Source organism: Canis lupus, chromosome 25 (genome assembly GCF_011100685.1).
Source record: "Canis lupus familiaris isolate Mischka breed German Shepherd chromosome 25, alternate assembly UU_Cfam_GSD_1.0, whole genome shotgun sequence".
Classification (NCBI taxonomy): domain Eukaryota; kingdom Metazoa; phylum Chordata; class Mammalia; order Carnivora; family Canidae; genus Canis; species Canis lupus.
Window position 1 is genome coordinate 44,461,586 of NC_049246.1, and position 25,357 is coordinate 44,486,942.

The 25,357-nt window shown below is 47.9% G+C and overlaps 1 protein-coding gene across 3 annotated transcripts in view; it reads left to right on the forward strand.

Moving 5' to 3' along the window:
* EFHD1 (EF-hand domain family member D1) overlaps positions 1 to 25,357 on the forward strand; it is a 45,443-nt gene that overhangs the window by 15,777 nt on the left and 4,309 nt on the right. For 2 of the 3 annotated variants that reach the window (XM_038574197.1, XM_038574199.1), the window contains exons 2-3: positions 8,164 to 8,311; positions 17,224 to 17,358. In XM_038574197.1, the coding sequence (XP_038430125.1) occupies positions 8,164 to 8,311; positions 17,224 to 17,358 (283 nt within the window). Of the gene's footprint in view, positions 1 to 4,009; positions 4,117 to 8,163; positions 8,312 to 17,223; positions 17,359 to 25,357 lie in introns of those variants that run through there. The other variant, XM_038574198.1, reaches the window with a different exon arrangement.

The following is a 25,357-nucleotide window of genomic DNA, read 5'->3' on the forward strand; positions in this document are numbered from 1 at the left end:
TGGCCCTGTTAGCTCCTCCGCCCCAGCCGGCTGCCTGCACTCCAGCTCTGCCCAAGTTCCGGCCGGCCCGGATCAGCGCTCAACAGCCTCTTTGTACATCTGCCTGCCCGCTGGGACTGGTCTTTGTGCTTTCCTTCTGCTCCCGAGAGGCCCCAGGTAGACGGGAGCCAGGTGGTGAGTGAGTGGATGAATGGAATCTCGGGGAGCCAGGAGCTGATTGGAAATCAAAGACTTTGGCCTCTCCGGCTTTTGTACATACTTCACTCCTCAGAGTCCTCGCGTCATTGTACCCACTCCGCCCTCCCCACCCCCCCAACCCTTCCTCAGAGCCTGCTTACTCTTACTTTGCATGCAGTTGTAACACTTGGAGAGCTGGTTTCTGGGCCTGTTCCCAGCCTGTAGCAAATAGGAAGGAAGGAAGGAAGGAAGGAAGGAAGGAAGGAAGGAAGGAAGGAAGGAAGGAAGGAAGGAAGGAAGGAAGGAAGGAAGGAAGGAAGGGGAGAGAGGGAGAGGGATGGGAGGAGAAGAGGAGGAAAGAGGGAAGGAAGGAAGGAGCAGATGAAGCTAGGGAGGATCCTCCAAAGATAGGAAAGCAGAAACTCAGAGAACTGGGCAACCAGGAGAATCTGGAGGAGAAATGACAGTCCTGTGACCTCAGGGCATCCTGAGACTCATCTGGACAGGCACAGTTCGGGGGCACCTGCAAGGTGAACCAGGGGTGCCCCCAGAAAGGCATCTGGCTTTGGGGGATAGTCTGACACGGGGCCCTCCTCTGACTTGAAAGCACCTGGGCAGCCCAGGGCGTGGTGAAGATGTAGGTTCTGATTCAGCGGGTCTGGGGTGGGGCCGAGATTCTGCGTTTGTAGCAACCCTGGGGGACCCCGAGGCGGCCGTCTAGGGACCACACCCCGAATAACCTGGGTCGGCCTGCTTGGAAAGGCAGCGCATGATTCCCTTACGAGGCCTCTCTACCTAAGGAAACACAGCCTGTTCAGTGCACCGGGCCTGGAGGCGCGCCCCTCAGCACTAAGGCATTTTCTGGGGCACTGCCATCCTCCTGAGAACTACCCCCCCCCCCCCCCCGATCCCTGGGGAGTTTCTGATGGTTGAGCCTCTGGCAGACAAAGGCTGGCTGGCTTCTTTCTTGCTTAATAGCAGGATTATTCAGAAGAGGGGAAACCAAGAAAACCCAGGGGCTCTGCGCAGTGGAAGCTGAGAGAGCAGGTGATTCACGGAGCCTGGAGGGGCCGAGCGCCAGGTGGACACCGGACACTAGCCCCTGCCTAAGTAGACGTTTGGTGGGGTTACCTGGACCCCTTTGGCCAGACCAGGGGCTTCCCCAGGTCCTCGGCACCCACAGCACACTGGTGAGGGATGGAGGGATGTAGGCCATCCCGCCGCACCCCACCCCACCCCACTATCCAGTGACAGCCCCAGTCTGTAAAGAGCCTTTCCCAGTGAGCCCTGGTGAGAGAGCTGATCCTCTCACACAGGCTAAGCTGGGCTGGGCCTCACGGAGCATGCGCTTCATGGAGAGTCTCAATAAGGGGCCTCGCTCGGCAGGCTGTGGATTTGGGATCCCCCAGCATGCTAAAGATGCTGACAGCTGTGTGAGGCCCAGTAGAGGGTGGGCAGCTCTTCGGAGCAGGAGCTCTGCAAGCTGTCTTCCTCTTCATGGCTGCAGACAGGTATGACTTTTAAAAATAGCTCCCTCTCCTTGGCAGCTCACTGGGTGCCAGGGCCGAGTGCAGGCATGTTAGCTCCTCTCCTTGTACCCGGTCTGCAGAGGGCTCCCCAGCCCGAGTGTCTCTCCCACTGGGAGAGTGGGTGTGCACACCAGCCCGTGTCTGCAGGGCTGTCCCCAGGACTGACAGGGCTAGAGTCTCTCCCTAGCAGATCTTGGAGAGTAAAAAGGTGACAGGCACTCTTAAAGCAAAAACATGGGAAAAGTTCACCAATTCAGAGGAGGGCTAGAAGGAAACCCTAGGAAGCAAACAAGGGTGCAGGGTCTTGAGTTTCTGGCTGGTTTTCCTTTAGCGTCCTGGGTTGCCTTCAATGAGAAAAATCTGGGTTGATATTTAAATTAATGGAAAAAAAAAAAAGACAGGTATAAGGAGCTAAGATGTTGGTAGGGGAGGAGCCCAAGGGCTTCACGGACTCCTACAAGCCTGCAAGCATTTGAAAGACTGAAACTATAGGAAGGCAAAGGGAATATTCTGATGGTTTGAAATAGGGGGAGGGAAATGCAGGTATAGGCCAGGCTTGTAGGGAGAAGGAAAACCCCAGATGGACCTGTGGCTGGAGCTCGGGTTCTGCAGTCCCCCCTCCCAAGCCTGGTCCCACACCTCCCTTATGGGGAAGGCTTTCTGTCCCCGGTGGCTGTGCTGGGCAGGGGACCCGACCTGGGCAGGCTGTTGGAAGCACTGTTCCCTTTCCATGGGGCTGGATTCCAAATCAAAAGGAAGGTGATGGCATTTTCATGGGGGTGGGGTAGTAGGCAAAGGAAGTTTCCAGAATGCAGGAAACAAATCCAGCTGCATTCCCCTTTCTCACAGACTCGAAAGTTGGTAGAAGATAGCGGTTTGTGCTCGGCCTTGTCCAAAGGGGCTTCCCTACTGTACTGCTTGTGGAGAGGAGCTCGGAGCAGGCTGACGATGCCTGTTTTGCCCCCTGGCCCGGCCTGAGAGCCTCTGCTTCCTGTCACCTCCCACTTTCTGCAGCCACACTCACTGTGGGATGTGATAACAAAGTCCTGCAGCCTTCAGGAAGGCCTTTATCTCTTTAATACTTCCTCGGGAATCTTCTCTTTGCATTGGCTTTGAGAGGCAACCTTGGCATTCTGTTAGGGCTGCCTAGATATCAAGCCTTATTCCTCCCCCAAATTAATTCTGGTGGCCTGGCTGCTCAGCCCAGGACTCAGGCTGAGGGCTTGGGCCTCAGGCGAGGGGTCCTCCCGGTTAACCTCGGTGGACCTAGTGACCTTGGCCTGGTTCACCTCAGTGGGCCCCAGTTTTCATCAGCCTGACACTCCTCTACCCCTAAGAGAAGTGCTGGAGGGTTAAATCAGATGAAATTTATTTGAAGGGCTTGGCTGGTGAGACTGTTTCTCCAAATGTTTGTGAGATGGCAACCTTGGCATTCTTTTGGTCCAAAAATAATGACTTTGCACGTGTGAGCAGTCTACTGCACCGTGCTCTGAGCCCCAAATCAGAAACCACGCATGTTCAGGACTCAGCCACGTGTATCATTTCTGCCAGAGTCTTCAGGTACACGTGGTAAGAGGGCTACATCTGGACAGTCACAAGAATGGTCTATTTGTTGGGACATTGAGTGTGCACTCTGCTCCCTCCCTTGTGGGGCACATGGTATAGACTCAGTTAATGAGCATCCCTGCCTTCCCTGCTCCCCTGTAATGCCAGGCTCCTGCTGGGAAGTCCCAGGTTCGTTCTCATCCATAGGAAGTGGCTTCACTGCACACTCTTCTGCTTTCACCCTCTATCCAGTGGGGTGACATTAATGACCACATCACAGCACGATTGGACCAAATGAGGTGATCTTGCACAGTGCCCAGCACTTAGTAAGCCCTCGATAAACCAGAAACACAGGCAGCTACTAGTAATTCCTCATAAGACTGGTGTGAAGATGAAAAGGATTGGTGTATGAGACAATGCGTCGCGAACGGCAGAGCAGACCAGTTTTAGTTATTAGACGCTTTGAATCCCATGGTGCGCACTGCCCATACGGTCGCTGGGTGCTTTGGGAGGAGCAGATCAAACAGGATGACGCCGGGGACCTGGGAGGTTTTTCCTGTCTTGCAAAGCCAGGCCCTGAAGGAAGTGACCATGGGCAAGCCCTCGTAGAGAGGGTCGTTTGAAGAGTGAAGGATGCACTTCTGGATTATAAATCCCAGCTCCGCAGGGAGGGGTGAGGACGCCACTCATGTGTCACTTTAAAATCCTGCCAGGACTTCACATAGCTGGCTCTCGGCCAGGGCTTCAGGCAGGAACAAAGGCAAGCAGCCTCTACTGAGTCCCGGGGAGTGATGGTGGACCTGGCTCATGACCCTGCTCTCCCCTGCCCTGCTCAGCTTTGGAGATGTCCCTCCCACATCCACAGGTGGGCTTTCTTCCTGTGCCAAGCAGGTGGCCTGCTGCACGACACAGACGGGTCCACCCAGCGGCACCTTTGGCCCTCTGCTCAACCGGAGCCTTGTCCGAAGGAGTGCTGGGCTTCTGCTTCCAGGCACTGACTCACTAAATGGGTCACACTGAAAGATTTCTGCCCATTTAAAGATTTCTTTAAATTCCCTTAGCCTGTTTCCAGACTTTGCTGAGTGAGGCCCTTTCTGACCTATCTGTCCTTTTCCTGAGGCCTGGAGAATGTTTCATGCTTGTAGGCCTAAAAGAAAGTTTTCCTGGGCAGCCTGGGTGGCTCAGCGGTTTAGCTCCGCCTTCGGCCCAGGGCCTGATCCTGGCTGGAGACCCAGGATCAAGTCCCACATCGGGCTCCTGCGTGGAGCCTGCTTCTCCCTCTGCCTGTGTCTCTGCCTCTCTCTCTCCCTCTCTGTGTCTTGAATGAATAAGTAAATAAATAAAAATCTTTAAAAGAAAGTTTTCCTAAACCTTCTAGACTCAGTCTGAACCGAGAAGAGGGGAAGGCTGGCATTTCTGCCCCTCCCTGAGCCTGACCCCTCAGCCCCAGCCCCCCTGTGCTGGGGGAGGCCGTCCTTGCTCTAGGTTGTGTGAGACTTGTGTGAGCCAGAGACCCTGGTCCGTCCTTCCTCCACTGGCTGAGGACCATTTCCTGCCTGTTCCCTGACCTGTTGTCTCCTCCACCTTCCTTTCCAGCTTCTCTCTGGTTCTGAGGCTCCCCCCACTCCTCTTACACCCAGGCTTTCTCTCCTTCTTCCTCTGTGTTGAGACCCTAAACCTCTTCACTGTTGCCCCAAGTGCTTCACATCTCAGATGCATGCCCCTCCACGCTTCAGGGCTCCTCCTCCCTACAAACTTCGCCAGAACATGCACCGTGTGCTGAGCCGTGGGCAGAGGACATTTATTCAAAGTCCCAGCACGATCAGTACCACTGTGGTCGTTGAGCTGACCGGCCCTTCTAACACTGAATTGTTCTGAGAGGCGCTTCCCAGAGTGTTTTCCTTGGAACACTAAGATGGCCGAGATGTGCCTTCTTCTAGTGGAAAGTTTCTGAGCACAGAGGATTGTGTGATCGGCTGAGTCTGCGTGCTCTGTTTCCCTCTGGCAGGTTTCAGATGACCATATGAAGGCTCTGGAACGTTCCACACCAAAGAGGCCTGTTTATTTTGACTAGGACTGCCTGTAACAGAGCCTGTCCCTTCTAGCCTGTTTGTAGGAGCTCTTCTTACCTCAGGTCTTGTACTAGTTGGCTGTTTTTGCCAGAAAGCACTTCCCTGTGTTGGCTAAAGTCTGGCTCTGTCATGTCCATGCTCAGAGCCCAGTTCTTGCTGCAGTTTGGGAATGTTCCTGGAAAGTTGAAATGCATAATCTAAAGACGGTGCTGTGCTTCCTGGGGCCAGGTACTGCTGGTTCCTTCTGCTCTCATCTTTGCATTGACCTTGGGTGGCCTCCACCGACCAGACCCACATCCTCCAACATGCAGGGCCAGCCTGGAATGGAGAAGACTGTCCCAGGGTGGGGAGGACTGTGGTCCCCTTCTTTCAGGTTTTGGGCTTGAGAACACAGGGCTGCTGCGTTAGGAAATATCCAGCAGGGGGAGGTGGTGTCTGCTGAGTTCCCCACGGTGGGGCTGTTAGCTATTAGAGAAGGAAGGGCAGCTCCCTGAGCTGGGGGTACAGAAAGGCCACTGAGGACTACGGGGTGATGGGGTGGAGGGTGCATTCTGGATGGGAATAATGGCATGAGCCGGCTGCTGCAGCTGGAACAGAACACACTGAGGAGTAGTGGGCCTCACCTCCAGCCTGACCACGTGGGCCTCAAAATACCACCAGCCCTCAGAGTTAGATTTCTGATTGCCCACAGGCTGCATTCCTTGGTGGGTGGGTGTGGGCGCCAACAATGGTGGGCTTTTGTTGTGGGGTGGTGGGTGGGGAGGGCAATGCATAGTGAAGGAGCCTGATGTGTTTATCTCACTTTACTGTGGGGAAAATGCACATAAAACTTGCCACCATGACCATGTAAGCCGTGAATGCTGACCCTCTTGTGGAATCATCGCCATCATCTGTCCCCGGACCCTTTCCCCATCCCAGACTAAAACTCGAACCCACGAAACAGTCACTCCCCAGGCGCTGGTAACCACTGTTCTACGTTGTCACTACGATTGGACTCTTCTAGGTCCCTCAGACAAGTGTGGTTATTCAGTATTTGTCCTTTTATGCCTGGCTGATCTCAGCCCTGCCATAAGGTTGTCTGGGTTTCTCCACGATGGAGCTTGTGTCAGATTTTCACACCTTTTTTTATCGTGAATAATATTCTATTGTATAAATATAGCATATTCCATTATATGGATATACTGCATTTTGTTTAGCTGTTCATCGAAAATGGACACGTGAGTTTTTTCCACCTTTTGGCTGCCGTGAACTGATTTGTTTTATAAAGCAAGGTGCTCAGTTCACCTGGGTGGCTCAGGGGTTGAGTGTCTGCCTTTGGCTCAGGTGTGATCCTGGGGTCCTGGGATCGAGTTCCACATCGGGCCCCCTGCAGGGAGCCTGCTTCTCCCTCTGCCTGTGTCTCTGCCTCTCTCTGTGTGTCTCTCATGAATAAATACATGTTTTAAATCTTAAAAAAATAAAAAAATAAATAAAGCAAGGTGTTCACACCTGAGCAATAAGTGATCCCTGAGGGGCAGAAAATGGGCCCTGGACTTGAAGAGAGAAGAGCCGGGGTGGGCAGCCTGAGAAAAACCTGCCACATCCCAGGTTTGTTGAGAAGTGGAGGGGTACGGATTGGGAGAGAGCCGAGGCCAGAAGGCTACAGAGGGCTCCTGTCAGCCCAGGCACTGAGGGTAGAGGGCAGGGCCAGGTGGGGGGAGGCTGGGGGCAGAGGGACAGCTGGCACAGCTGCTGGCTCTGTGGAAAAACTTGGCCAACAGGTCAGAGCCAGGTCCCCTCTCAACAGTCACTTGCAAAGACGTAACAGTTTGGACCTGGAGGCCAGATGAGCAAGCCAGAGCGCAAAACAAAACCAGAGAGCTGGGCCAGGACAGCCACGTGGAAGGGTGAGAACCAGTTTCCACACCCAGGAGACCAGAAGGATGAGAGGAGAGTGGTGCCTGGGGGCTCAGTGGGCTGGGTGTCTGACTCTTGAATTTGGCTCAGGTCATGATCTCAGGGTCCTAGGATAAAGCCCAGCGTCCATTGGGTTGGTGCTTGGCTTAGAGTCTGCTTGTCTTTCTCCCTCTGCCTTTCCTGCCCCCCCCCCCCCATGTTCTCTCTCTGTCTCTTTCTCTCTCTCAAATAAATTTAAGGTGCTTGGGTGGTTCAGCTGGTTAAGCATCTGCCTTCGGCTCAGGTCATGATCCCAGGGTTCTGGAATCAATCTCCGTGTCAGGCTCCCTGCTCAGTGGAGAGTCTGCTTCTCCCTCTCTCTCTGCTCCTCCCTCCTGCTTGTGCTCTCCTTCAAATAAATAAATCTTTATAAAAGATAAAATAAATTTTAAAAGATCTTTAAAAAAATGAACAGAGGCATTTGTGGGAGTAGAGGAAGCAAAGACCTTAGAGGAAGCTCCTGGAATTGCCCATGGCTCCGTGAGAATGTTGGGAATGCTTGGGCTCGCTCTCACAGCTCTTGGTTGTCCAGTATTTAGAGGTTTGGTTGGGGGGGAAAAAAAAAGAGGTTCGATTGGTGTTTGCCGACCAAAATTGGGGGACAGTAAGGTAAACGGGCATGTGTCTCATCTTCGAGAAACTTCTGGCCTAGTTAAGGGAATAAGAGATGTGAAGACAGCCATGTGGTAAAAGAACCCCTTTGAACTGTGTCGTGCAGAGCCCGAAGGCATTTCAATAGGGGGTCCCTTCTGATATGGTGACCAGGGTGGGCCTCGCAAAACAGCAGGTAGCTGAATTATTTTCCAGTAAGTGAGGTCAAGAGAATGAATGTTTGGGAGAGTGAAAGTGTCCTATTGTTCTGGCCATGGTGGTCCCTGCTCAGTATCCTTTCTTTGATCCCACAGGTATGACTCTGGACGGGATGGCTTCATTGACCTGATGGAGCTGAAGCTGATGATGGAGAAGCTGGGAGCTCCCCAGACCCACCTGGGCCTGAAAAACATGATCAAGGAAGTAGATGAGGACTTTGATGGCCGGCTCAGCTTCCGTGAGGTACCTGCTCACCTGTGGTCCAAGGGCCCTGAGTCCCCGGTGGGGGGGGCCCTAAAGGGAGCCTCACATTTACAGTCCCCTGGAGCACGAGTCAAAGCCACTTGTCCTCCAGAGTGCTGATTGGAGAGTTAACCTAAAGTTCTTTTGTTTATTTATTTTTTACTTATTTTTTTAAGATTTTTTATTTACTTATTCATGAGAGACAGAGAGAGAGAGAGAGGCAGAGACACAGGCAGAGGGAGAAGCAGGCTCCATGCAGGGAGCTCAATGCGGGACTCGATCCCGGGTCTCCAGGATCACACCCTGGGCTGAAGGCAACGCTAAACCGCTGAGCCACCGGGGCTGTCCTGTTTATTTTTTAAAAACATTTGATTTATTTTTTGAGAGAGTGAGTGAGCGAGAAAGCCTAGGCAGGGGGAGGGGCAGAGGGAGAGGGAGAAGCAGACTCCCCTCTCAGCAGGGAGCCTGATGTGGGACTTGGTCCCAGGACCTGGAATCATGACCTGAGCGGAAGGCAGATGCTTAACCGGCTGAGCCACCCAGGCACCCCCCTAGAGTTCTTTTAAAAATATTTTAAAAAGCTGGTGAACCGTGGTGCTGGCATGGGAAAATGCTCAGTAAGCAGATTGAAAGCCACTGTGGGTAGGACAGCCTCCTCTTGGTGAAATGGTAAGTGCTGAGAAATCCGGGAGGATGTTTTACCAAGATATTCATAGTGGATATTTGTGGGTGCAAAGTTTTGGTAGTTTTATAATTTTATACTTTTTAATACATTAAAATTTAAAATTTTTATAATAAGCATTTAAAGATGGTCAAAGAGCAGTTGAATAAAGGGTTTTACTCTGTGCCCATGGAGCTCCCCTCCTCCCCACAGCAATCCAAGAACAGGCTTTTTGGCCTTTGGATCCCTGAAGTTGCAAGCAAAATTTTGTACATGCAGATATCTTTCTGGAAGAGTGCAAGTAGATTCACTAATATCTAATGTGTCTGATCTCTAAATGTGTGAGAACATTGGTATATGGCCATTTCTATCTAGGGGGAAGTCTCAAGGCTATTGGGTTGTTTCCAAGGCAAGGTTGCAGCGCCACAAGGAAGGCTTCCATGTCCTATGTGCGTGAGTTTTATAAGGCCTCTAGACGTGTCGGTGTGCCCTGGTGACAACAGGTTTGGGAACAACATGCAGGCAAGAGCTCCAGGCATTAGCCCAGCTGCTACAGTTCCATTTTGTCATGTGTCAGCTGGGCCCTCGGGGGCTGGGAATAGAGAGCGCCGTCCTTGCTGCTTGGTGTGCAACCTTGATTATTCCAGAAACAGTGGAGTTCCAGCATCCTGGTTTCTCATCCTGGTGAGAGCTTTGGTCAAGTATGGGTCCTCTCTCCAGGCTAGATAGGGCCCGTGGACGTCTGTCCTGAGGTCCCTGTGGCTGAACTGGCAGCATTGAGTCCCCTCCCCAGCCGTGATAAAACCAGCCTTGCTTCTCACTGCCCACAAATCAACCGCAGATCCCCTCTCCTCTTCTGTCCTGAACCGGCAGGTGCAGAGATAGAAGATCACGGAAAACCTGTGTTGGGCATAACCCTCAGGATATTTTAGGCCAGGCTTCTCATGTCAGAGCTAAGGAGCTAGAGGGCCAAAATGGTCAGCACTTGGCCTGAAATCACGTTCCAGCTCAAGGCGGGACCTGGGTGGCAGCCTCTGTGCCCACAGCCTCCCATCATCACCTGCCATGCTCGCCTGCACAGCTGTCCCTCTGGCTCCCTTGCCTCTCAGTTGGCTATTTGTATCATTCGTGCCAGGCATTGGCTCTTTCAACCCAGCTATCCCTGGGGTAGAGAAAGGAAAAGCTTTCGTGTGGGTGAAGTTTTGGAGGCAACACCAGGGATAGAGCTTCTGTGGCAAAGTTGTGATCTGTGGGGAATTGAGAGTGAGAGGGTGGTGAGAGGTCTATGCAGGTCACCAAGTGAGCCAAGACACAGTCCCAGGAGCCACCCAAACGCACCCCTCCCTGAATCCAAGATGCTTGGTTAGCTTTTGGTTAATGGCAGTTTTGGCCATCTTGCACAGAAATGCCCGCAAGTGGACACCAGAGGTTTAGAAATCTCCCAGGTGTTCCTGTTGTAGGGTCTCCTCCCTCTCACAAAGCTTCAGTGACGTTTGTGTCTGTCCTGTATCATTTGGACCCTGCTGTGGTCCCATCCCTAGCAGGTGTACCCAGAGATACGGGATTTGGAAGTGTAGACATGTTTGCTATTAACACCTCACAGCCCAACCTCCTGCTTTTCTTCTTTTCTTTTCTTTCTTTTCTTTTCTTTTCTTTTCTTTTTTTCTTTTCTTTCTTTTTTTTCTTCTTTCTTTCTTTCTTTCTTTCTTTCTTTTTCCCTCTTTCTTTTTTTAAGATTTTATTTTTGAGGGATGCCTGGTGGCTCAGCCAGTTAAACATCTGCCTTAAGCTCAGGTCATGATCTTGGGGGTCCTGGGATCGAGCCCCACATCGGGCTCCCTGTTCAGCGGGGAATCTGCTTCTCCCTACCTCTCCATTTCTCCCCCAGCTTGTGCTCTCTCTCTATCTCTTTCTCTGTCAGATAAACAAATAAAATCTTAAAAAAAAAAAAGATTTTATTTTTGAGTAATCTCTACAACTCAATGTGGGACTTGAATTCACAATCCCTGAGCTCAAGAGTTGTACACTACCACTGGAGCCAGCCAGACACCCCTGCTTTTATGTTTTCATTCTGCTGGTTTCTACCAGTGTTGGGAGCCATTGGTGTGTTGGTGCTTTGCTTATGCAATGGCAAGAGGCCTCCAGTCAGCTCGATCTCCACACAGAGCTGTGTAACTTGAGCAAGTTATTTTACTTCTGAGCCTTAGTCTTTCTGTCTTTAAAATAGGGGTGTTAAGGGGCATCTGGGTGGCTCAGTCGGTTATGTGTCAGACTCTTCATTTTGGCTCAGGTCATGAGCTCAGGGTGGTGGGGTTGAGCCCCGTGTCAGACTCTTTATGCAGAGTTTCTCCCTCTGCCCCCTGCTCGGACTCAAACAAACAAACAAATAAATAAATAAAATCTTTTTTTAAAGATTTTATTTATTTATTCATGAGATGACACAGAGATAAGGCAGAGACATTAGGCAGAGGGAGAAGCTGGCTCCTCGCAGGGAGCCAGATGTGGGACTCGATCCGGGAACCCAGGGATCATGCCCTGAGCAGAAGGCAGATGCTCAACTGCTGAGCCACTCAGGTGTCCCTTTTTAAAAATATTTTATTTATTTATTTGCAAGAGGCACAGAGAGAGAGGGAGGCAGAGACACAGGCAGAGGGAGAAACAGGCTCTCTGTGGGGAGCCCGATGTAAGACTTGATCCCAGGACCCAGGGGTCACGCCCTGAGCGGAAGGCAGACACGCAGCCACTGAGCCACCCAGGCATCCCAATAAATCTTTTTTAAAAAATAGGGATGTTAGTAGCTTTCCCTCAGGACTGTTGTGGGAAGGGAGTTGTCTCTCCATGCCCTTCCGGTGGCAAGCGACAGAGAATGCCAGCTAATTTACCTGTGAAAAGAACAACTATCGAACAACTATCGGCTGGCATAGCTGGGAGATGAAGAAGTGGAAGTGCGTTGGGCGCAGCAGTGCAGCATCTTCTCTTGTCATATCTCCACTGTTCTTCCTTCTGTGTCCACCTCACCTCTTCTTTCCACATTGCATGTTCTTTTTTTTTTTTTTTAAGATTTTATTTATTTACGAGAGACAGAAAGAGAGAAAACGAGAGGGGGGTGGGCAGAGACACAGGCAGAGGGAGAAGCAGGTTTCCTGCAGGGAGCCCGATGCGGGACTCGATCCTGGGTCTCCAGTATCACACTTTGGGCTGAAGGCGGCGCCAAACCACTGAGCCACCCGGGCTGTCCCCCACATTGCATGTTCTCCCTAACGCCTGTCCAGCTGGCCGCCAGCAGCTTCAGACTCCTTTGTCCCAGTTTAGCAACTGAGGGCCTGGACTGGTCTCAGTTGGCCTCTGACTGGTGCTACTGGGGACACGTGCCCACCTCCTGGACCAGTCATTGTGTTCAGGGGACCGTGATTGGCTGGGTCCAAGTTGTGTGCCATAAGACACCATAGCCAACAGCCCCACCATCATCCTCACGGAAGGGCTAGGTTGCCAGACAGGCAAAATTGCTCCCTTCTACAGTTCTTTCCTCACAGCCTGACAGTTCATAGATGCTTAGTGAATGTTTCTGTTCCCTTTCTTTCTCATTGGATTAACTTGACCAAAGCAAGTCACATCCACGTAAAATCTCTTTGATATGGAAGATATGTCGCCGTTAAGTATTATTTTGCTGCTTTTCCCCAACATACAAAGCAATTGATCTTTCTTATAAACCATTTCCTTTCTGATTATGAAAAGAATGCAGGTGGGGGCACCTGGCTGGCTGAGTCAGTAGAGTATGTGACTCTTGCAACTCGGTATCCCAGGGTCATGAGTTCAAGCCCCGTGTTGGGCATGATACCTACTTTAAAAAAAAAAAAAAAAAGAAGAAGAAGAAGAAGAAAGAAAATAATGCATGCACATTTGGGGTATTTTAGGGAAGTGGCATATGTGGAATCCTTAAAAGTGGTCATGCAGCAGTGTTTCATGACCAGAGGACAAATGTTGACAACGTGACATTGGTAGGGTTAGCATTTCTATCTCCGTAGCTGTAGTAATCTGGATCCTAGGTGGTCTCCCACCTCCTTCTCCTTTGGAGGCGAGCAGAGAAGCCTTAATAACCTCCTCTCTTTTTCTTGTATTCCTCTCTAATTCCATTATATTTCTCTCAGAGAAGAATTACTCCCAAGACCAGGTGAGCGGTGGTTTTGTACAAAGGTTGGGTGACAGCTTTACTGGATACCTGTCAGTACTGGCAATTGTGGGTTCTACTTCTTTTGTACCCTCCCTTTGGTGGGGTCCTAGCTGTGCTAGGTTGCCCATCAGCCTCATCATTGTTGATGGGGCCATGGATGGACCCCAGGCCAGACTAGGTCCATGATCTTCCTTGTCCTGGGAATTTGAAATTAGGGTGAAGTACTACAAATTGGTTCTGCAGGTAGCTGTTCCTGCGAGACTAAGTCAATGTGGGGTGGCCATTCCCACCACATGGACCAGATATGAGAGCCAGAGAGGGGATGTTGCCTGCGATCCTGAGAGTATTATCTCTCCCAGGTCCAGGCCTCTTCCAGGCTACTGTGCTTTGCCCTTGGAACATCATTTTTGTATACAAATACCTCCTTTTTGCTTAAGCCAAGAAATTTGTTTCTGTCACTTGTGATCTTAGAGTGCTAATTTGGAGGAAGTGTTTTCATTACCAGCCAGAGCCATTAAATTAAAAATTTCTTCAAATTTAGGGGTTCCTGGCTGGCTCAGTCCGCAAAGCATGTGGCTCTTGATCTTGGGGTCATAAGTTTGAGCCTCCCATTGAGGGTAGAGTTTGTGTAAAAAAAAAAAAAAGAAATTAAATTAAAATTTTTCTTTAAATTTATCAGAAGCATTTGATAGCTTGTGTCTGAAATTACTCTTTTAGCTTTGTTAGTCCTCTCTCTGTTTCTTTGTTTTCTGCTTCTTCTCCCCCCCCCCCCCCCGCCTTTGCTCACAATCACAGCTAGGACACTTTCCAATTCCCCACAACATACCAGTCTTTGTGGACTATAAATAGGAAGACAAACAAGGCTGGGCAGTTGGAGAAATTGTCATTCAGGAGTTGGTGATTATAATAAAATCAAATGGGAATGCTTGGCATGCTTTTCTGGAAGGCTGAACATTTTCAGGTTGAGCTGGATTTGTTTTTTTCCTTTAACTGGCTGGGGTGGGGACCCCCTATGTTATGACAGGGCTGCTGTTGGTCATCCGTGAGAATGAGCACATGTGGCCAGGACCTGCTCTAGGAAGAAAGATCCATAGGGAATACTTTAAGCCCTTCCATATATACCACCTCCAGTGTAGATGTGAGAAAATGAATCTTAGGGGCACCTGGGTGGCTTAGTGGTTGAGCATCTGCCTTTGGCTCTGGTCATGATCCTGGGATCCTGGGATCAAGTCCCACATCAGGCTCCCTGTGAGGAGCCTGCTTCTCCCTCTACCTAAGTCTCTGCCTCTCTCTGCGTGTCTCTCATGAATAAATAAATAAAATCTTTAAAAAAAAAAAAAAGAAAAGAAAAGAGTCTCAAGGATGAGGAGACCCCTCCTTACCATCACCACCATCAAGGTTACTTGGATTGTTGCAAAGGCTAGGGCCATACTCCATCTTTCTAGAGCTGCTTTCCCAATGTAGAAGGGCTACCTCTGTTGTATTTACCTTATAGACCAAGGGAGGGATAGGGGTGTTCTGTAATGCTGTAAATATTTTAAGGATGGACAGAGTGCTGAGGGACAGGATTTCACTCCTTCCCTCTGCAAATGGCTCACATTTGCAGTGCTGTCTCTTGGCTGCTGCATTCTCTTCTGTGAGAGCCCAACTACAACCGTCCCCCCCACTCCACCCCACCCTGTCCTCTGCCCCCTTGCCCTTCATCCTGTTCTTGGGAGCCTCACCTCTGAAGGGCTTGTTTTCCAAGACTTGGAGCCAGTATTCTGGCTCTGATAGTCTTCAGCAAACTGAGTCTTTGCCGGCCTCTAGTGAGAGAGTTTGAAGCTGCAGGTGGATGAACGTGGCATTTCTGTGGAGCCAATTTGACCGCGGCAGTCTCCACGAAGCTCCCATCTTGGAGCATCTTGCTCCATCCCTTGTTTTGCATACAGCAATGTCCACAGTGGAGTTAGGAGCCCTGAAGCAAGAATTCAAAAGAAAGGTTTATTAGCATCAGATTTTGGGGTGGTGGTGGTAGAGGCTGAGACTTCTACTTAGTGAAACACACTTCCCTCTAGGGACCAAGACTCTTGGCAGGAAAAGACATCCAAGTTGGAATTGGGAAAGCCTGATGAGGTTGTTTGGCCCCTCAGTCTATTTAGGTAATGTTCTTTTCCCTTGGGGAAGCCATTCTTTAGAAGGGATGGTCATGGAAAAAAAAAAAAAAAAAAACCCTGAAAACTCGAAATTTCCTTGTAGACACATGCATTTTATGTAGCACCTAAGAACCAGGAGAGGCCCCTTTCAGTGCCAACTTGGAAAAGCAAATAGAAGCTTAAACAACAGTTGTTTGACAAATAAATTCACCAACATTCTTTAGAGAAGAAAAGTAAAAGTCTTTAAATTGCCTTGCCAGAGAAGGTCTGGAAGATGGGAGGCCTGCCTTTTCAGCTTGGCTTATTCATTTATTTAAAAATGTATCGTGTGTAGGCTTTAGTACAAATTGGCTTTAAAGATTAATGCATTCAGAAAGAAAAAAAAGATTAATGCATTCAGAAAGAAAAAAAAGATTAATGCATTCAGGCCACATTTGGAATCCGGAGGAAGAGGATGGATCGTTCAATAAATGGTGTGAGGATTGCTAACTAACCATTTGGAAGAAAAGAGGGTTAATGATCAACCTCACAGGATAGATTGGAATAAATTTCAGAGATTAAATATTTACATGTTTAACAAAAAAAAAAAAAAAAAAAAAAGGAGCCATAAAAGCAATAGACAAAAACATAGGTGATTGTTTCTGTAACCTTGATGGCAAGAAAGGTTTTTCTTTTTTCTTTTTTTTTTTTTTAATTTATTTATGATAGTCACAGAGAGAGAGAGAGAAAGAGAGAGAGAGAGAGGCAGAGACACAGGAAGAGGGAGAAGCAGGCTCCATGCACCGGGAGCCCGATGTGGGATTCAATCCCGGGTCTCCAGGATCGCACCCTGGGCCAAAGGCAGGCGCCAAACCGCTGCGCCACCCAGGGATCCCAAGAAAGGTTTTTCTAAGCATAACACTGGTACCCTGGTAAGAGCAAAGAAAAAGACTAATAATTATATAAAATTTTTGGAAGTCAAAAATGATCACAAACACAATTAAAAGGTGAGTGATAGCTGAAGTATTTGAAGCATATCAGGTTCTATACAGATCTCTTAGAAAACATTTGTGAGGGGCACTTGGCTGGCTCAGTTGCTGGAGCATGTGACTCTTGATCTCAGGGTGGTGAGTTTGAGCCCCACATTGGATACAGACATTACTTAAAAATACAGTCTTTAAAAGAAAAAAAAGATGGATCCCTGGGTGGCTCAGAGGTTTAGCACCTGCCTTTGGCCCAGGGTGCAATCCTGGAGTCCTGAGATCAAGTCCCACATCGGGCTCCCTGCATGGAGCCTGCTTCTTCCTCTGCCTGTGTCTCTGCCTCTCTCTCTGTGTCTCTATGTCTGTCATGAATAAAAAAATAAATAAATAAATAAATAAATAAATAAATAAATAAATAATCTTTAAAAAAAAAGAAAGAAAAGAAAACATTAGCAAAAGTAAAACTCTAATGCAAAAATGGGATATAAACAGAAAATATGGATGATTTAAAAAACATCAAAATTATTTGAAATAGGAAATACTCCATATATATAGGTTTATTGGATTTTTTTCTTCTGGGGCTGCAAACTAGGACATTGCCAGTTTTTTGCTTTTATAGACAATACTTCTTAAACTGTTGTGCAAATGTTTCTGAGGGACAGATGCCCGGCTGTGGAATTAATTGTTGGAAGGGCGAAAGCGTTTTATTTTTGGTAAATATTTCCAAAGTGCCCTCCAAAAAATTTTGAGTCAGTTTATATTCCCTTCCACTGGATATGAAGGTACCCATTTCCCTCCGTTCCTGTGAAAAAATGGGCATGTGTTCATTTTTGACCGTGTGGTAAGTGACAAAAATAATTGGTCACATACACATTTTATACCCTTTTTCATAGGCTTGGCAATCAGGACTTTCCCTTGGGCTGGAGGGGGTCACTGTAAGTCTCAGTGAGGTTGACCTGATTCTGATCAACCCTTTCCTGCAGTTCCTGCTCATATTCCACAAGGCTGCAGCTGGGGAGCTGGAGGAGGATAGCGGGCTGATGGCGCTGGCAAAGCTCTCGGAGATCGATGTGGCCCAGGAGGGCGTCAAAGGTGCCAAGGACTTCTTTGAAGCCAAGGTAGGTGCTTCCTTCTTGTGTGGGAGCATCCTCCCTCCCTTCACCCTGCTCAGCATGAGCTCTTGATTAGTGACTACCTTATTCACTCACCCAGGACAAGCAGAACAGCAATATATTGTGTGTGATCGAAGGGGAATGAGTGTGAGTGCATGTAATCTGAAAATTAAAAGCAAAGTGGAAAAACAGTCAAATGGTAAATGCATTCCATCCTGGTTTCTTATTCAAATGGGTTTGCTGGTATGGCACTCCCAGATCGGCTCTTGATCCAGATTTCCCTAAAGTACTCCTCTCTACCCCACGCCACAGTTGAATTACTTGAGCAGATACTTTGACCTTTAGGATATTAAATGCTGTGTGAACAAGTGAACCATGGGGCCAGAGGAGGGAGCCCCACTGGCCTGCCTCAAATCAAGCCAGTGTTTGCTTTACTGACAGTGGTTTCTGAGTTGGGAAGCAATCTCCAGTGCATGGCCCCAAAGCCCTTCTGGGTGCTTCCATTCATTCACACATTTGTCCAGTCATCAAACATTTATGGAGAGCCTCCCCCTGGCTGGGTGCTGTCATTTTCATCTCCACAGAACACACCTGCAGAAAGAGAAATCAGAGAACCTTCTAAATCCCCTCTCAGCCAGAGTAGCAGAGTGCAGTGGGGTGGGCTGCCTGGGTTCAGATCCTGCTTCCTCCACTGACCCTATTACCTCTCTGCGCCTCTGTGCCTCAGTTGTCTCATCTGTACAGTGGAGGTGATAATAGGATGGCCATGAGGATTAAATGAGCTCACATGTGTAACAAGTGCCTGGCTCACTGTGAACACTCATATGTGACATGAGCTATTGGGACTTCCTCCCATCCCAGAAGCCAGCCTCTTGGAGAATATTGGTTTATTCCAGGAGTTTGCCCAGAGACAAAGTGTCCCTGGCAACACATCCTGGCCATGCTGGCCCCTGAATAGGGCTGTCCCCCGACTTCCCTATAATGTTGCTTGGAGGCAGGTTCAGTCATATTTCTGCCAATATGTAAACTGTGAATCATGGTGGACTCCTAACCCCTATATTCCTCCTGCCGTCATCTGAGAATTCTTGGGATAGGCCAACTACTAATGGCACCTTGAACACCAGCATCCTATGCCCAATCCTGAAAGTAGTTTGGCCCTTCCTTCATGACTTAACATGGATTCAACACAGCTCTGGCAATGCCAGGCACATGAAGCTCTGGAAATGCAACTCCTTTACAAGGAGGTATTAGACAAAACTTTTGCCTTCCCCAGGACACACATAGTCTAGTGAGGAAAACAAAAACTCTCAGCCTTGAAAGAGAGGGAATAGAGAGGAGGGATGGGTGAATTCTGGAAGGATGGGTCCTCTCTATTCATGGCCTGATGAGCCAACACTTTCAGATCTTTTGTGATGCCTCGGGTGGGGCCTAAGATTGAGACCCAAGTTTAGCTTGGTCACTGCTATCGCTCAACATACCACACCAAGTGCTGTTGTTAAAGTCTGCGTGAGGCAACTCTCAAGTCCTCTTCCTCCTCTGGAGCTTTGTACTATCACTCAATTAATCTTGCTTTGTTGCCCACCGAAAAAAAAATCAGCGCAGTCTCTGGGAAATCTCTTTCTTTCTTTCTTTCTTTCTTTCTTTCTTTCTTTCTTTCTTTCTTTCTTTCTTTCTTTCTTTCTTTCTTTCTTCTTTCTTTCTTTCTTTCTTTTTTAAGATTTTATTTTTTTACTCATGAGAGGTACAGAGAGAGAAGCAGAGACATAGGCAGAGGGAGAAGCAGGCTCCCTGCCCAGGCTCCCTGCTGAGCAGGGAGCCCAATGCAGGACTTGATCCCGGGACCCCAGGATCACGACCTGAGACAAAGGCAGATGCTCAACTGCTGAGCCACCCAGGTGCCTCAATGATGAATAATCTTATAATCTGATTCTGATCCTTGCTCTGGCCTCCATCTGATGCACAATTCTTCAAATAACTGCCTTTTAATGATTGGGCCTTAGTGTCTGCTATTTCCTCTGCCTGGAATACCCAACCCAGAGGGCTTTCTCTAGAAAACTTTACTCGTTCCACGTTAAAGAATTGCCTCCATTTGGCCACTTCTCCTGAGAAAGTCTATCCTCCTCTGTGGGCCTCTACTATGAGGAGAATGGTATTATAATTTATCTGTTCACAGAGCACCTAGGTGGCTCAGTAGGTTAAGCGTCCCACTCTTGATCTCAGCTCAGGTCATGACAGGCATGATGCCTGCTTAAGATTCTCTCTCCCCCTTTCCCTCTGCCCCTTCCCCATTCTCAGACATTTTTGGTAAGAGTACAAACTGTCCCAGCTTTTTGGAGAGCAATTTGGGGCTTAGCTGTGAATGCTTCATCTCATTTACCTCTGGGATTCTGTCCCTAGGATTTTTTTTTTATCCCTTAGAAGCATAAAAATGCAACTGAACATTGACCTAGAGACAGGGATTTCATACAGCATTAAAAGAGAAAAATTGGAAGTGACCAAGGCTTCCATTATCAAGGAATTGAGATCCTGGTGGCCCGCCCGCTTGTAAACCCGTGTCGGGACAAATGTCAGAAATGAAGAACACAAAACATTATGTTTGAAACCTAATTGTGTTAATTACTAAATACAACCCAGATAATTACATACTAAAGTATTAGTAATAGTTATGACATAAGGACTTCTTTTTTTTTTATATTTTTGGAATGTTTTGTGATGTGTGCAGTATTTTTATAAGGAGGAGAAAAGATTAAAAGAATAACAATGAAATGTTTTGAACCGGTCCTGTGTCTGCCTCCTCAAGCCAGACTCAAAGGCAGAGTAGGTGTGTTATCTTCGTAATTACAGAGCCTGGCACATAATGGCCCTCAATAAATGTTTGCACGAATGACGAACGAAGGGAATCATCACTCAGATTTGGGAGAGGGCCATAAGAGCTGACATTTGCGACAGATGTTCAGAGATGAATGGGAATTCACCTGTAATCAAGGAAGGGAGGGCGTTCCTGCCGTGGGAACAGCAAGAGCAAAGGCTCCGGGCACGGAGGGTGAAGTGCATTTGGAAGCTGGCCCCTGTGCACATCCAGTGGAAGGTCAGGCCTCCCCAGGCTGCTAACCACCAGAATTATCTGCAGACCAGCTTCTCAGATCCCCCTCCCTAGACCTCCTTGGGATTTTTCCAGGGTAGGGCCCCAGAAACATGGAGCTGAATGAGCTCTGCAGGCAGTTGCACTGCAAAGACACGCTCAGGAAAGACAGCTGAAGGCGCTGGGGGCCCTCAGCAGGCCTCCCCCTGACCAGCGCTGGGCACTGGGGATGGACGTGTCTGGGGAAAAGCTGGAATCAGCCAGGCTTCCATGGACATCTGGAGAATTGTGGGTCCACTGAGCACAGGGATGGTGGGACTGAGAAGGAGGTGGTAATGAATCTCAAACTAGCTAGCACTCTCGGTATTTATGACTGCTTGCTTGGAGGTGGATGGTAAGAAATGCCATTAGGACTAGATTTGTGGAGCTATGTAGAGAGGGCTTGATGATATTTTAAAAATCAGGACAGGGGCGCCTCCTCCCTCTCAATATGGGAATAGTGTGAGGAAGGGGATGGTGTGCCCTTTCATTTGGAAGGGCACATGCGGGTGCCTGGCAGGCTGGCTCAGAAGAGCACGTGACTTTTGATCTCAAGGCCATGGGTTCGAGCCCCATGTGGGGTGTAGGGATTGCTTAAATAAATTTTAAGAAAAAATGAAGGGTGCAACGTTAGTCCACAAATAGCTTCATCCTGCTTTCTTTCTTGGGGTCTGTGTGTGCAGCTGTAATTCTGCTACTAGCAAGGATGGGGACACTAGGTAATGAGGGTCATGGAATTATCTCTTCTACACATGTCCAGCACTGGCTGAGGGCTAGGATACCATTACCCCCACTGGGCTCTCTGTGGAGCTCAGGGTAGACAGGTCAGTCTCCCCAGACCCTCGGGCCGCGTCTCCAAGCACGAGAGGAGGGAGGAAATGAATGCTTCATGGATGCCTGGCTCACGGACCACGGGATCTGCCTTCACAGGATACAAGCAGCTCCTCAAGAACTCGCAGGGGTGACTATGGTAGAACACAGTGGTGACTGGATGGGGGGAAGAAACTGACTGGAGATACAAGGAAACCAAGACTTGAAGTCAGATGAGGCCAGAGTGCAGGTCTTGGGTCTAGCAAGTGGGTCAGTGGAGACTTTTGGAGACCAGGTTCCCTGTGGAGGGCAGATGGCAGTAGGGTAAGAGGTGAGTGGGAAGTGGGAAGCAGGGAGGAAGAGCCCAACTTTTCCATGTAGACCGCTGGCGGGGGAGGCCTGGACAAAATGGGGATGGTAGTTTGGGATCAGGCAAGATGTCTGTTGTTGTGTTTAACCTAGAATAGACAGATGTTGGTATGTTTTTAGATCCCAGGGAAGTGGTCCACAGAGAAGGAAACATGAAGACAGAGTGGGGTGATTGGTGAGACAGGACTCACAGACCATAGAATCAAGGGGAGAGGTAGACTTTTTTTTTTTAAGATTTTTTTTCAAAGATTTTATTTCTTTATTCATGAGAGACAGAGTGAGAGGCAGAGGGAGAAGCCTGCTCCTGGTAGGGAGCCCAATGTGGGACTCGATCCCAAGACCTTGGGATCATGACCTGAGCCAAAGGCAGACACAACCACTGAGCCACCCAGGTGCCCGAGGCAGACTTTTATAGTGGAGAACAAGGACCCCAAGGGAGGGAGTCACCCCAAGGTCCCCTCCCCCTCTGACCTGGCCAGCAGTAGTAGGCAAGTGCTCCAAGCCCTCAGCTGAAGACCTCAGGGTCACGTCTTATCTAACACTCACACAGACACTCTGGATGGAGGCAGTGGCATCCCACTCTCTAGATGAGGACACTGAGGCTTAAACTGTGGCTTATGGGTAAATATTTAGCAACTGGCTCTCTGAACGAAGTATGCATGTGGATGCATATGCATATATACATATACATAACTTTATTATAGATTTTAATGATATAAAGGATATGTAGACACAATTTACAAATAATAAAGTATACTCTACTTTTTAAAAAATATTTTATTTATTTATTTGGGAGAGAAAGAGAGCACATAGAGGAAGAGGGAGAAGCAGACTCCCCACTGAGCAGGGAGCCCAATGCCGGCCTAGATCCGAGGACACTGAGACCATAACCTGAGACGAAGGCAGACACATAACCAATTGAGCCTCCTAGGTGCCCTGTATACTTTACTTTATTATAAATTCCACATAGCCTATTGATCCTCAAAGAACAACTCCTTGATTTTTGTTGGGCTCTGTATCTGTTGCCTATGGTTGCAAATGACAACAGAACCTAGTTCTAACATGAATGTTGGTTGATACTGTAAGTAAATTTATAAGAAAAAGTGAAGGGATGCATGTTGGAATTTTATTCTTTCCTCAATGATGTGAACAACTTGTTTGCTGAAATTTTTAAAAAGATTTTATTATGTGAGAGAGAGAGAAGAGAGAGAAAGAGAGAGCAAGCATGAGGGAGTGGGCAGAGGGAGAGGGAGAAGCAGATGAGGGGAGCAGGGAGCTCAACATGGGGCTCGATGCCAGGACCCTGGGATCATGACCTGAGTTGAAGGCAGACACTTAACCAGCTAAACCACCCACATGCCCCTTTGCTGAATTTGATAATACTTTTAAAATATTGGAAGAATATTCCCTGAATTTCTTTGGAGCTATTCTTAATGGAAAGACCACAATCACTACACATTTTTCAGCTTAATCTGCATTTTTAACATTTCCCATCACTTTTTAAAAATCATTTTCTTTTTTTTTTAAGATTTTATTTATTTATTCATGAGAGACACACAGAGAGAGAGGCAGAGACACAGGCAGAGAGAGAAGCAGGCTCCATGCGGGGAGCCCGACATGGGACTCGATCCCAGGTCTTCAGGATCAGGTCCTGGGCCAAAGGTGGTGCTAAACCGCTGAGCCACCTGGGCTGCCCATTCCCATCACTTTCTTAGGAAAAGATTGTCAATTATACAATAAATCAAGCCCTACTTTTGTAGCATTTTGTTGGGTTCCAAGGTGTAAATACTCCTACCAGGGTTGCTTTCAAGCTTCCAACAGGATATTGTTGAACATGGATTTGGGAAGATACACAGTGTGTTATTGTATAGGATTTCCACCTTAAAGTTATACCAGAAACAGACAACTTTCAAAAACACAGAAAGAGTAAAATGTAGCAAGATAATAAGGAAGCAATATTTAATTGCTTTTTTATATTTATTTATATCTTTTTAATATTTATTACAGAGACTCCTGGGTGTCTCTGCTTTTTAAAGCAGCGGTTGAGCGTCTGCCTTCAGGGCGTGATCCTGGAGTCCTGGGATCAAGTCCAACATCAGGCTCCCTGCATGGGGCCTGCTTTTCCCTCTGCCTGTGTCTCTGCCTCTCTCTCTGTGTCTCTCATGAATAAATAAATAAAATTTTAAAAATTAAAATGTTTAATATTTGTTACCTTTATTTCTAATATAATTTACTTATAGATTTATATAATTTAACTTTGAATATATTTTTTAAAGATTTTATTTATTTATTCATGAGAGACACAGAAAGAGAGAAAGCCAGAGACACAGGCAAAGGAGAAGCAGGCTCCCCGTAGGAAGCCCGATGTGGAACTTGATCCTGGGACAGGGACCACGCCCCGAGCCAAAGGCAGACACTCCACCACTGAGCCACCCAGGCATCCCAGCTTTTAATATTTAATGGCCAGCTCATAAAATTCTTGAAAACAGAACAACAAGGAAAAAAATGAATAAAGGTGAAGAGGAGAGGGGTCAGGGCTAGACAAGGAGACTGGGGTCCAAACTTTCAGCCCGAGTCTGGGAACAGAGGGTGATGAGAGTCAACATGAGCTAGACTCTGCTTGAGGCAATTAAATCTGGCGTCTGGTGACTCCAATGCCAGGGGAGAACTGCTTGAGACAGAGCAGGGCCTCCCTAAGAAATACCTGGGAACTTTGGAAAACACAATTTCCTCCCCCTAGGGATTCTGATTCAGAAAGAGTAAAAACATAAAGCTCCATGGTTAATATTTTCAGAGGTGTCCTGTGTTCAGACACGGACCCCTGTGCATTACAGGGAGAATGTAGGAAGGGGTGTTATCATTTTTCATTGAGATGTGAGAGTCTGCATTGTGCTACGAAGGATGTAATGGACTGAAAACCAGAATGGACCGGATAAAGAGCATTCCTGGAAATGGTAAATCTCAGCTGTAATACACGGAAGTGAGTAGAACCATAGAATAGGCATGGAGACACCTAAACGTGGAAGCTTGTGATGGGGAAAAGATGACGGATCTAGGAATGTGTTAGTTAAAAATAGAGGTCAGGTCTCCTGGATGCTTAGTTGGTAGAGCCTGAGACTCTAGATCTCAGGGTTTTGAGTTCAAGCCCCCATGTTGGCTGTGGAGCCTAAAAAAAAAAGTAGAGGTTAGGACACGTCGATTTAACATCATTAAACACTCAACAAAACAGAATGCTCTTCTATAAATGTGAGATAAGTAGACAGTGATTAATTATAAAGACATTTAGGAAAAAAAAAGACATTTAGGAGCCCCCTCCCTGCCCCCACCAAAAAAACACCCCACAAGTTAAGTGCTGGGGAATTTAGGGATTAATTCTTCAATGTTACAGATTTTTTTCAATGTCACAAACTAGTTTGAATATATTGAAAAAGATTACATCACACTCATTTTCTCTTTTTAAAAAGATTTATTTATTTTAGAGGGAAAGAGCTTGAGCAAGTCTGGGCAGCAGGGGAGAGGGAGAGGGAGAAAGAATCTCAAGCAAACTCCCTGCTGAGTGACACATGGGGCTCAGTGTCACAACCTTGAGATTATGACCTGAGCCAAAGCCACCTCTCACATTCATTCTCTAAAGCCATCATGATTCTAACAAGAAAATCAGATAAAAACATGTCAGAAAAAAAAAAAAGCATATTAACGTAATGA